Here is a 13,397-nt window from a genome sequence, read left to right as displayed (position 1 = left end):
TTGTTTTTTTTACCTCCAAGAAACTTATCTATGTCTCTAAATAAAAAATAAATAAAAAATCAAAAAAACCCATTTCAATCTCAAATAATCTTCCTCTCTCACTCTCGTATAAAGTATTACAATTACAATACGAGCGATTCTTCTCTCTAAAACTGATCTCGAGAACCTATTCCAGCCTCCAAAAGAAGCAATTCTCTTTCTCTAAAATACAGCACTACTTATTACTCCCCTGCAAGAAAACCCTCTTTCGTCAATGGAATCTCTCTCTCTATGTCAAATCATCAAGGGGTTAATATCAAGTGTAGAGCGGTCATATGTTTATTTTATTTTTTATTTTTATTTTTTACTTCAGATTGACTTATGGATATTAAAAACTAAAATTATTAGAATTAACATGAGCAAGAGCAAAGTTAGAAAAAATAAAAATTCCGGAGAAAAGACTTCTATGTAAATATGCCATATTTTGGGACCAGTATGAAATTAGTATATTTTTATATGGTACAGACCTAACTTTTTATCCATATTAAGGTGTTAGTGCATGAATAGTATAAGGAAAAAGTTTATATATCCTTGCAACCTTATACCAATGAAGTAAGGGGCACCTAAAAATTCCTACACAAGATAGTTTTTTGATGTTTGAGAACCCTCCAATTCATTGTCTCGACCTCGAGATGTACGGAAATCAAGAAAAAAAAGAATTTTAAATTCAAAAAATAGTACATCTTAAAATAGTACATCTCATAACAAGTTATTTGGACCTATAGATTTTCGATGGTTGAGAACCCTCTAACTGATCATCTCAACCTCGAGATGTATGGAAATTAAAAAAAAAAAAAAAAAGGAATTCCAAATCCAAAAAAGAGTATATCTTATGACAAGTTATCTGGACCATCTATTTTCAAGGTTTTCGAATGTTTATTGATATGATTGATCTATATTATTTTTGGAATTCCGAATTTTATAACTATGGATGGAAATAAATTTTCATGCCGACACCAAAACAACATCTCAAAGTAAATTTTAGAGGTACGCCTTATTTCTATAGTATAAGGAGGCAACCTCGAATTGATATTTTTCCGATGTTTGAGAACCTTCCAATTGATCATTTCGACCTCGATATGTATGGAAATAAAGAGGAAAAAAAGAATTCCAAATCCAAAAAAAAGTACATCGTATAACAAGTTATTTGGACCTATATTTTTCTGATGTTTGAGAACCCTCCAATTGATCATCTCGACCTCAAGATATATGGAAATAAACAAATATAAGAATTCAAAATCTAAAAAATAGTACATATTTTAGCAAGTTATTTGGACTATCTATTTTAAGATTTTTCAATTGTTTATTGATATGATTGATCTGTACCATTTTTGAAATTCTAAATTTTACAACTATGGATGAAAATAGATTTTCAATTCCGACACCCAAATGACATGTCAAAGTAAACTTTAGAGGTACGCCTTATTTCTATAGTATAAGGAGGCAACCTCCAATTGATAGTTTTTCTTTCATTAAGCACCCCCATTTAGTCATCTCGACCCCGAGATGTATAGATATAAAGAAAAAAAAAGAATTACAAATCCAAATTTATATCAGTTTTATCATTCTGAATTTTATAACTACGGATGAAAATAGATTTTTAAGCCGACACCAAACAACATCACGCCTTATTTTTATAGTATAAGGAGACAACCTCCAATAGATAGTTTTTCGATGTTTGAAAACCCTAAAATTGATTATCTTGACCTCAAGATGTATGGAAAAAAAGAAAAAAAAAAAGAATTCCAAATCCCAAAGAAAGTACATCTTATAACAAGTTATTGGGACCCATAGTTTTTTGACGTTTGAGAACTCTCCAATTGACCTTCTCGACCTCGAGATATATGGCAATAAAGAAAAAAATGAATTCCAAATCTAAAAAATAATACATCTTATAGCAAGTTATCTGGACTATCGATTTTCAAAATTTTCAAGTGTTTATTGATATGATTGATCTGTACTATTTTTGGAATTCTAATTTTAATAACTATGGATGAAAATAGATTTTGGAAAAGTTTAAATAGAGCCTAGGCTCTAAACAATCAAATAAGAGCCTTCCTCAAAATTTTCACTAGCAAAGGTTGTTTTGATACCCAAATATCCTCAAATTGATCATCTCGACATCAAGATGCATGGACTAAAGAAAAAAATGAATTTCAACTTTTGGAAATAATGCACCTTGTAACGCATTTTTGGACCATCAATTTTTAGGTTATTCATGATTCCATAGATCTACTCGATCTACATTATTTTTGAAGCTCTAAATTTGATAATTAAATATGAAAATATATTTTAAGGGTGTGGTTTCAATGAGGTTACAACCTTAAACAATCCAAATAAGGTGCTCCTCCAAATTTTATCATAACATGTAATTTTCGTATAAAATATTCTTAGGATTATCTCAAAAAATATTTTCCTATTTAATTATAAAATTTTAAACTCCAAAAATAGTTAAAATCAAGTAGATCTATAAACATATGAAAATCTTGAAAATGGACGGTCTAGATAATGTGTTTCAAGATGCTCTATTTTTTAGACTCAAAATTTTTTTTCTTTCATATTGATATATCTTGATGTTGAGATGATCAAATAGAGGGTTTTGTCAACATTAAAACAACCTTGTTCCAGAGATTTTTGAGGTGTATCCTTCATTCTACAGTTTAAGGTTGCAACATTATATAAATTTTTTTCATAATTGAAAGCTAGTCAAAGATTTTCAGTATTGAAACTATATTTCTCGACACTATTTGAAGGTGAGCTATAATTTGACCGACCACACCCAATAGATTTTCAAGCAATTATAAGGTTTTGATACCCAAACGATATCTCAAAGTAAATTTTAGAGGTGTGCTTTATTTCTCTAATATAAGGAGGCAACCTCCAATTGATAATTTTCCGATGATTGAGAACCCTCCAATTGATCATCTCGACATCTAGATGTATGGAAATAAAGACAAACAAGAAATTCCAAATCCAGAAATTAGTAAATCTTATAATGAGTTATCTGGACCTATAGTTTTCCGATGTTTTAGAACTATCCAATTGATCATCTCGACCTTGAGATGTATGGAAATAAAGAAAAAACAAAAGAATTCCAAATCCAAAAAATTTTCAAATATTTATTAATATGTTGATATGTACTATTTTTGGAATTACAAAATTTATAACTTTAGATAAAAATAGATTTTCGAGCTATTATAAGATTTCCCAAACGAAAACATCTCAAAGTAAATTTTAGAAGCGCCAGACAACCTTATACAAACCTCATCCATAATATAAAGCCAGAAGGCTTTCTGCTCCCTCGGGGGTATACTATGCATTTACTCTCTGATATAGAACCCCACTAGAGCATACTATGTATTTACTCCCTGATTTAGAACCCCGCCTAGGATAAATCTTAGGACCCCAAAATTATTTTCTAATTATACTAACTAAGCATTTGAAAAAACAAAAAAAAAAAAACTTAAAATTGAATAGAAACCATCCAATTTTTAGAGAGAGTAAGATTTAAGTGTTAGAAAACTCAAATTTAAAAAAAAAAAAAAACAGAAAGAGAAAAATGAGATTAATCATCTAGTGATTCTAATGTGATTACCCAATTTTCAGATTGAAAACAAATCCTCCCAAATAAGTCATATAAGTGAGGGTATAAAAGTAAAGTGTGCTCCCAAAGGAGCACAGTATGTATACTATGTTCTAGTATAAAAGTAGAAAAATAACATAACGTCAGATAGGAAATTCAAAATTTAAATGAGATAAATAAAGAAATGGGAAATTGGATCCTATCCGTCGATCCTGACAGTTGAGGAAGAAAAACAATTAGAGCGCCCTTTCTCTCCCTAATTCTGTTATTTGTTTCTCTCTTTAAGTCTTGCCACCCTGACTGACAGTTGCGGAGAAAGAAACAGTTCTGTTTCCCCTCTCTCATTTCCCTCTCTTTCTTTTTCTCTTTCTATTTATCTCTCTAATTCTTTCGTTTGTTTGTCTCTCATTTTAAGTCTTGCCAACAGTTGAGGCCTCTCTCTCATTTTCCTTCTCCCCCTCCTCCTCGTTCATTGCGTACCTCTGCCTCTTTCTCCCTTTAAGTCTTGGTCTCTCTTATCTTCCCTTATCTGATTCCATGGAACCCTCCATCTCTGATTTTTCAAATTCCTCTGGCTCTGAGGCCAAACCAGTTTCCATTGATGGAAACCAATCGACCCCAAGGTTAACGATCAGGCTCAAGGTGGGCAAGAAAACAGACTCTCAATGTGAATTCAGTTCCCCCGAATCAGTTGCTTCTCAATTTGATCAGCTCGCTGGAGTTTTAGGCCATTATAGCTGCAAGCTCTGCAACCTGAAGTTAGGCTCGAAGCAATCTCTCGGAGCTCACGTTAAAGCCCATGCATCCAATTATGGTAAATTTTTGCAGGTTCTTTAGCCAGATATGGCTTACTTCTCTCAAGATATTTTGGGTACATTTTTAATCAATATTTTATTATGTGGGTTCTTTCCTAATGTTTTTCTTACCTGCTGCGTTCTTTCTGAATTGCGTACTTTTTTAATTAAGATTTTTTCTTATAATTTCCTTGTCTGCGTCTTTCTGAATCAACTTTTTTATATCAGTTCTTTTGTAATCAAAGTATTATGGTATGGGTTTTTCTCAAATTGAAGTTTCATGGTTTTGTGTTTTTGCAGGTTTCACTGACAGTGATAAGATAGGTTTGAAACATGAGCACGAGAGGAGAAAGGATGGTTGCAGAGGAGAAAGAAAGAGCACAACGTTAGAGAAAACAACAAAGCATACCCAACAAGAACCAGTGTGTGCTCTGTGCACCAAGAAATTTCCCTCGAGGAAGGCTCTGTTTGGCCACATGAGGTGCCACCCAAAGAGAGATTGGAGAGGGATTCAGCCACCGGAAAAGCCTGTACTCGCCAGAAAGAATGAGAGGAACCTGAAGGTCAAATATTCCAGCAATGGCGCACAGATGAATTCAGTGGAAAGTTTGTCAAACCATACCAATAGCACCATAACAGAAGAGAGCTCGAAAGAACATTGTCCTCTCTCTCCCCTTTCAAATTGGTTGGTCACTGGATCTGGAGCAAGAAAGAACCAAACTGCCAGGTCCGAAAGTAAAAGCATGAAACAAACTGTGCATCACTTACCCATTCTTTCTCAATCTCATGGAAATTTGGAGGAATTGGGTTTCTTGGAAAAACAAGAAACTGACAAGGAAAGCCTGGAATCGGATCCCAAAAAGAGTGAAATCCTCCATGAAAGCTTCTTAGTTTACCGTCGTGGCCAATGGAAGAAGAAGACAGAGGTGACGAGGGAGGCGAGAGCTATTGAGACAGCTGCTAATTCTGGCACACCCCAAGAAGGTGAAATCATTTCAAACTGCCATGATTCAAAGAAGAGGAAGCTTTTCATTGGAGTCTCTGCCGCTAATAACTCTGAGAAGGAGGAAGTATCACAAGAGGATGTTCAAGTTTCTGGAATTGGGTCTGAGATTTCAGTGGCCTTCTTGAAAGTATCCGTCAATAAAAGACCAAAAATCAGCAGAATTCCTGACAATTTCTCGCCAGAAAGGCAAGGGAGCCATATATGCACTAAGTGTAACCAATGGTTCAATTCAGGTCAGGCTTTAGGTGGCCGTATGAGGAAACATTTTGACAGAAAGAAGCTTCTAGCCAAATTGAAAGCTCATCATTCTTCAAAGAGGTTGATGGGTTCTCAAGTTGAATTGGGAGGAGAAAGAAAGAATGGAGGAGCAGAGAGAAGGAATGAAGAGAGAATGGGGGCTATGGATCTTAATGGGGTGATGCCTATTGAAGATGAGGATTTGAAATTTGCTATAAGTATGTTGGAGGTGGTGCCTGCTTATGCTGGTTATGTGAGATCTAGACTTTTCATGATCTCTGACGCATAAATCAGGAGTTTGGGAAGCCACAGAAAGAGGACTTTGGGGTCGTGGTATGGAAGACTAGAGAGCATTCTTTGGGTAACATTGCAGTGGTTTTGCCTGCAGAATTTTTTTATCACAGTTTAGTGGTTTTCTATGGGGAAAATTATTGTATAGAGTGATGAATTTATCAATTGTTTTGGGAAAAATCTCCATTGCTCTTGATAGTTATTTAAGCTGACAAATTGTTGAATATAATTAAGTTTATGGAGCTTTTGAAAGTTATTTAAGCTGACAAATTGTTAAATGTAATTAAGTTTACGGAATTGGTTCCACTTTGCCATTGTTTTTTTCTTTCTGGTATTTAGTTTGTGAATTGTTTCTGCTTTTACATATGAATTATCAGCCATTTTGCAATGGGGAGCAAAGGAATAATCTCTCTTTGTGCAATTTGTTTGTTATAAGTTCATGTGCAGCGCTGTTCTTATATTTATGAAGCCTATTTTGGTGTTACAATAGTGCCTTTTTGGCTGTTCATTGACTCTCCACCCTCAAATGATCAAAGCATTGTATGGGTTACTGTTGGATCTCTTTTCCATACCAGCACTCAAGAAAATTCTTGCACTGTATGTGGGATAGTGAAAGACCAGGCCTTAGAAGCCTCCCTGTTCCCAAGAACCTGTCCTACAGTAGAAGATAGTATAAAAATTGAATAGTGAAAGAGAGGGCTGAGAATGGATCGGATCAGGTTCGGATGCTCCTGGATCCAGATTCGGAGTATATATGGGATTTAGAAACAAATCCAGATCAGATCAGATCCAGAACATACTTGGTTGATTAATTCTACTATAACCTGTGCTCTAAGCAAATGTTACTTATGGAAAAATCAGTCTGACTAGTATGTCTAAAAATTGTCACTTCAAATTATTCGTCCGATTGTCATCTACTTGGAGGAAAAGGTGAGAAGAGTCTTGTGATGATAAGCTGTTTTTGGGAATTGAATGAGGAATCTGTTAGAGAAAAATGTTGCCAGAACTTTAGTGACTCTAGTCCCCTGTAAGGAATATATTTGGGAATGTAATGCTGAAGCATCTAGGTGACATAGAGTGAAAAGTTATGACTTTCCTAAGTTGTTGTTTGCAGATTGGAAAAGTGGTTGCCATTATTATGAAATTTTTAATTTCCATCAAGCATAAAATTGGCATGTCCTTTTAAATTTAAATTGGAATTCATTTTACATCAGAATCAGGATTTCTTTTGCAACCAAGCAAAGTTTAATCTATAAATCAGAGTCATTAGAATGGTTTGATAGAGAGTTATGAGAATTATCGATATAGGGTCCCAGTTAAACCAGAGTTCACTATGGACCTTGGAATGTGAGCTTCTCCTTTAAAGGTTTAATCAAATTTTCAGATATATTTGAATTGATTGGCAACTGAAGATAAACTTCTAAGCGATCAATTTTAGCCTCATTTATTTCCTTAAAAAATATATACCTTTTGTTGCGAGGAAGAAATAAGGACTATATTGCTTGTTCTGCTTAACTTCATTAGGAAGTTTGGAAGGAATGATTCTTCTCCAGTTTGCTTGTTATGGTCATGATACCTTTATAATTTGGTTCAAACATTCATATGAAAGCTGGAACAGCATTGCCATTATGGACTTGTGCGCAAACCATGATATGCATGGAAGGAAGAAATAACTGGAATTTGAGGTAAACTTGAAAGGTTTGAGGTAAACTTGAAAGGACCATGCAAGATTGTTTCGACTGATATCGGGTGGACACATGGATAGAGACCATGTCTGGAAAACTGAAGATGCTGGATATATAAGTTCTGTTAATAAATGTTATTAGGTTTAACTTGTAGTGGAAGGGCTTGCTTGATTCAAAGAGTCATGCCGTCAAACTGCAAATAGTGTTTGTACAGGAACATCGGACTGGCTTGCTTTACCCCAGCTCTTTCAGCTTGTTAGAAAATTTGATGTGATCAGAAATTCCACGCCCTTCTATTCGGCGTCAATTTCATTATGTGTAGCTTCTTCAGTTCGCATGTTATAAACCGTTGACTTGCTATGTGGTTGCTCCATGGGAAAAGGTCCTTCACCTTGGAGACTTGCTAAACGCTCCATAGAGATGCTGCATTTGTTTTCACAGCCTTTGCTTTTGTGGCAGACTGTTTATTTGAACATGGGTGTCTCAAGAAGGTTTTTTAGGATGTCTAGCAACACCAATGCTCATGCATTTGTCTTCTTGTACTCTTTTAAAATATGCATATTGCGGTAATGTTCGGTAGAGTTTAGAGGTCCAAACATACTGTAACAAGAGCATTGCATGAATTTTCTTAATGAATTTTTTGAAGTATATTGAGAAGCATCGAATTAAGCTTTTAGAGTTTAAGGATATAAAGAAATGTATTCGTTAATCCTTTTGCTACTCAAAACCATGCTTTTGTATCTCTAAAGAAATTAACTTGTAGTCTGACATTGATAGTGGTTATCTTATCCATGTGATACTTTCATACAATTCAATCATTTCCAATTATGATTCAAAGTAGATTGTACAAAACGCGTTTTGATTATTTCTCAATACTTTCTGATTTTTCCGTTATTACTCTTCACTTTTTGTGCATATTCCTGCAGACTATGGAGTGTTTTGCATAGAAACTCTGAAACTCGGGTTGATTTTTGGTAAATAAAAAGTGAGCAAAAATACAACCCACAACCAGCAGCAACAAGTAAAATAATAATAATAATAAAACAAGAAAGAAATAACGCAAAAAAGACACTAAGATTTTACATGATTTGTCATAGATGTAACTATATCCACTAGAAAAGACGATCGACAGTTTTTAACTAATAATAAAGAAAACAAATTACGAGTTGGTACTTAGCAAACTCAATCTCTTACAAAACCTCTCTATATGTATAATTTTCTCTTTTTGCGCTCAAGGTTTCCCTCTCTTTTTTTATATATTTCTCTCTATACATAAGCCATTATAAAAAAGATAAAGTTTCTAGAGGGCCAAGGCTTTATGAAAACAAAATAAAGCCTAACCTAAAATTGTCATTCGGAAAGTACTTTCGGCATTGAAAATGTTTATGATGCCTCTAAAATTAATTTCCAATACCAACAATAAAATTTGAAACTCAAAAAATTGCACAAATCTTGTGGATATGTGAACACTTGTTTTTTGGGTGAAATGGATGGTCTAAATGATTTGTTGCAATGTGCACTGTCTTTAGCGCTTGAAATCCTCCTTCTTTTTCTCACAATTTTTATATTCAAGCTGGATAGATGAATTATTTCCTGATTTTGATAGGGCTACAGCCCTATCAAACCATTTCCCTTATAAAAAAAAGTGAAAAGCAGCCGAAAGGTAGGTACACTAGGACCTCTCCATATTTGAAACTTAACATTTTCTTAATTTGGGTCTACAAGTCCATCCTAATCCAAATAGGACCACCCCAAAGTTAACTCCTAGATAAGTCCTCTGGATGTAATGATTGTTTCGACTGAGTTTTTCTTGAGAGAGTTTTTAATCCAAGAACTAATTCCAATACTAATGAGGCCTCATGAAAGTTAAAAACCTTAACGACATATAGTTCATTAAATACAATATATTCATACAACCATAAACAAACTGTAGAATTTCGTTTTACTTTAGATTTGCAGTAGAATTTCGTTTCCTTATTCTAGGAGGGATGCTTGTTTCTGTATGAGACTTGAGTGCTTATGAAAAAAAAGTCAATTGCATGAGAAATTCATTTCCTTTGTTTAATTTTTTGTGAAATTTGGTCAAGACCTTTGAACCAGTCAGGGTGTCATCAGTTTCTACAGATACTGGAGGATATCCACGTCATACTTGTCTGCGGCACGACATACCATGTAACTTAAGCGCATCAAGTTCCCCATCCAACCCTGGAAGAATGTATTATCGGTGTTCAAACAGTTTTTTTTAGTGGTGCAATGAAAATATGGAAGTGATGAATTACAATGTGAACTTCAGGCATTGTAATGTACAACAAAGGAATCACTCACAAGTATCGCAAGAGCATCTTATGGTCATGCCTGAACCGACTGGTCATTCAACAACAAATTGTTGAGGCCTTATGGCATACGCAACAATTCCTATTTTTGTATGTAATGAATACGTTTATTTTTGTACCACTTATGTTAAAAAGTGTTTGACATGATTAAAGAGTTGGTTTCGCAACTCATAAAACAGTTATTCTAGTTGATATTAACTTTAGTAATATTTTGTTATGGGAAAGCCTTTTCTATGATATTAGCATGAAAAGTAATTGCACCTTGATAATTTTCTCGTATTGTGGTTGATGAGCCTTTGATTGTCAAAGCTACACAGTTGGCCTCCACTTCGGACCAACAACAACGCATACCGTTCTTTATTAACAAACCACAACAAATTCCCATCTCTTACAATGGAAGATCAATGATTCATGATACATGGAGAATCCACTAGCACCACCAGATCTCCAAATTGATGCCAATAGATAATCATAAGAATGACTAATTTAAACATCAGCACTGAAGCCCATGAGGAACTTCATCTGCAAATATACTTGCAGACGAACATGAGGTAACAGAGCTAGCAAATTCTTTGGGTTATTCAATATTTACTCTTGGGCTAGTAATAGTAGAGATGTTCGAGGCTTCATCAAATAGCAAATTCTTTGGGTTATTCAATATTACTCTTGCAAAATCTTTGGGTTATGCAGCGGACCAGTAGCTTATCAAATAGCCAAGCTCTGGTTTTGACCACCAAACAATTGAGCCAAATCTTTGGGTTCCATGAATGCAACATCAAGTAGCACAACCTTCAACATCGTAGAAGACAGGTAGTACCAGGAACACATTGAACTCAATCAAAACCTTCAACATCCTTGTGTATATTGTTGCCAAAATTTATACTTCATTTAATGAAAATAACAACATTTTCAAATGCATAAAGACCAAACGGCAAAAAATAAAATAAAAGGGAAACTAAATTGTACCAAATACATAGGCCAAGAGGCCAAACTGAGATATCACTTAAATCATTCTTTCCAAATAAAAGTGTACACTGGGGGTCAATAGATTCGTCACCTACAGGGCTACATCGCTTAAAGTTGCAATCTACAGGACCCTTGATGCATACAAAGGACCGAGAAACACTCCCTGAGTACTCTTGTCCTTTAACAGTAGCATTCATTTCCTCATCGATAATGGCATGATATGATGCTAATTAATAACAAAATTTCACTCTCAAATAAATGCATATTACGTCACATCCGTCATTATGCAGTTATTAAGCCAAATCCTACGCCAATGTGAATATGTGCAGATACCACAATCATGAGCCATAGAAAATAAAATGAAAAAGTAACAAAGAATGGGACAGAGAATTTCTACCAAATGTCCATAAACTGTCATAAAAAAAATTCCCTCTATAATCTACATCAAGGAGTCCTTCTCAGACAACCAACACACCAATTGTCCCTCAAAAACCAAACAAAAATTCTGCACAATATAAGTTAGACCACTGCTCCCTAAACCCAATCACCATGCCAATGATAAAAGCATAGAAACATATTACATTGGAAACACCACAATCAAACCAGGCACAATAGATAACTACATCACAGTGAACCGAAAATAGGGCAGATCAATGCTTCCAACCAAGCTCATGCTGCAAACCAGATTTTATGTATAGGCCAAGAGGCCAAACTGAGATTTCGTTCAATCGTTCCTCTGATGACTCACCAATATTTTATGCCTGCAATCACCTGCAGTTCAACAGTCAATGTTCATTTTCAGCAGTCAATAAACAACTTAGAACCCCCATATAACATACACGGGCAATTCAGCAATCGATGTTCACTTTCAGCAGTCAATAAACACCACAGAATGTGTAGGAGAGCATTGTCCATTATGAAAATTCTAAAGTCATAGACAATCCATACGCATGGATCAACATCTTAATAGACAAAAAAAATTGAATTATACAAGAAAATCAGTTTTGTAGCATAATTGTTCACAATCAGCATCTCGAACATTCGACTCAAAATGTTCTTATAATAGCAGATGGATAATAAGGCATAGAACATTTGACATATCTCCCTAACTACTACATAATAGTTATCCTCATTTCCTTTTAACATTGCATCAAAAAACTTTTTTTTTATCACTGCAATAGTACAGATTCAGGGGTAACAGATCATACAATTTGCATCTAATTCATAGTAGATTCAGGGATAACATAATAGTTATCCTTATTTCTCAGGCTCAGTACAATTTCCAACATCTAATTCATAGTAGTATCTCCAATCTTACCATATTCCACCATCTAAATAATTTAATTAGGTAAGAGCTAAACATAGCTTTATTAGGGTTCAGTCCGCATTCACAAAGCTTGCTAATTACCAAAGAGTAAGTAGAAGCATCAGGAGAACATTCATCTCACAGCATAGCTTCGCATCATTTTAATGCCTCTTGTAATTGATTCCCACTACCAAGAGACCCTATTAAACAATTATAAGTGTGGATATCAGGGCCAACCCCTCTGTCAACCATCTCTCTAACCTAGGAGGAAACCTAGGGAAACCCATGGAGTCATTACCAAAGGCAGAAGAGAATCCCTGCCATGGAATTCTCACTAAAAACTAGCTGGTGTAAGATGGGTTTTCTAATTGGAAAGGGTGAGGTTTGATTCTTCCCATCTCTCTCGTCTTGTTGATGCTTGGATTGCATGTCCATCAATGTAGCCAACACGCCATTATCCATATAAAAAAGAAAATAGAGGTGAAGCCAAAAAACTCACCTGTGTGGCGAGAGGGAGACACGCTACTGTGGTGGATTTTGCTGGTGTGGCGAGAGAGTGAGAGACGCTGCTGTGGTCTCTGTGGAGAAGATGCAGGCCTTCCTCGAGAATGGCTGAGAGAGAGAGAGAGAGAGAGAGAGAGAGAGAGAGAGGAAATCGCTGAGATTAGAAAGAGAGAGAGGGAGGGAGGGAGAGAGGGTGAGGGGTAAGGGAGGGGGTGGTGGTGGAGTAAAAGATTACATGCTCCCTTGAGCTAATTTTTGCGGCATTAATTCATGGGCCAAAACTCATAAAACAAAGTCTCAACATGACCCAAAAGTTTTTGGAAGACCATTCATATTTCGAATTTTTGTCCTTTTTTTTTTTTTTCACTCATTTATCTCAACATCTTCATCTCAACTCCACTCACTTTACGGGTATGTGGTTTCTTGACTGCCAATATTCTACCTCATAAATCACAGGTGGTCTCACAATTGTTCTATAGAACTGCCTTCAGCTTCATTGGTATGCGGCAATCACATAAAACTCCGTTTGCACATCTCCACTTCGTCCATCCAGCTCTAACTCTATCAAAACTATGTCACCCACGAACAACATGTACCACGGTGCCTCATCGTTTAGGTGCCTAGTTAAGTTGTCCATAATTAAAACAAAGAGG

General features: G+C 35.2%; 1 protein-coding gene and 1 long non-coding RNA gene across 2 annotated transcripts; one reads left to right on the top strand and one right to left on the bottom strand.

Annotated features, from left to right (window-relative positions):
- Positions 1–3,920: 3,920 nt before the first annotated feature.
- Positions 3,921–6,256, top strand: LOC148780116 (uncharacterized). Its single transcript, XM_088849698.1, has 2 exons — positions 3,921–4,436; positions 4,717–6,256. The coding sequence occupies exons 1-2, from the start codon at positions 4,160–4,162 to the stop codon at positions 5,946–5,948; spliced, it is 1,509 nt and encodes a 502-aa protein (XP_088705824.1). The 5' UTR covers positions 3,921–4,159; the 3' UTR covers positions 5,949–6,256.
- A 5,068-nt stretch (positions 6,257–11,324) lies between these two features.
- LOC148780115 (uncharacterized) lies at positions 11,325–13,110 on the bottom strand. The gene is made up of 2 exons (XR_016042757.1): positions 12,740–13,110; positions 11,325–11,705 (listed from the first exon to the last, which is right to left on the bottom strand). It is a non-coding gene; the product is annotated as an uncharacterized LOC148780115 (long non-coding RNA).
- Positions 13,111–13,397: the final 287 nt, after the last annotated feature.

This window comes from Amborella trichopoda, chromosome 10, assembly GCF_054954075.1.
Source record: "Amborella trichopoda isolate Santa Cruz 75 chromosome 10, AtrichopodaSantaCruz75HAP2 v2.0, whole genome shotgun sequence".
Classification (NCBI taxonomy): domain Eukaryota; kingdom Viridiplantae; phylum Streptophyta; class Magnoliopsida; order Amborellales; family Amborellaceae; genus Amborella; species Amborella trichopoda.
Note: the sequence above shows the minus strand (reverse complement) of the source record. Positions and strands in the feature narration are given on the sequence as shown.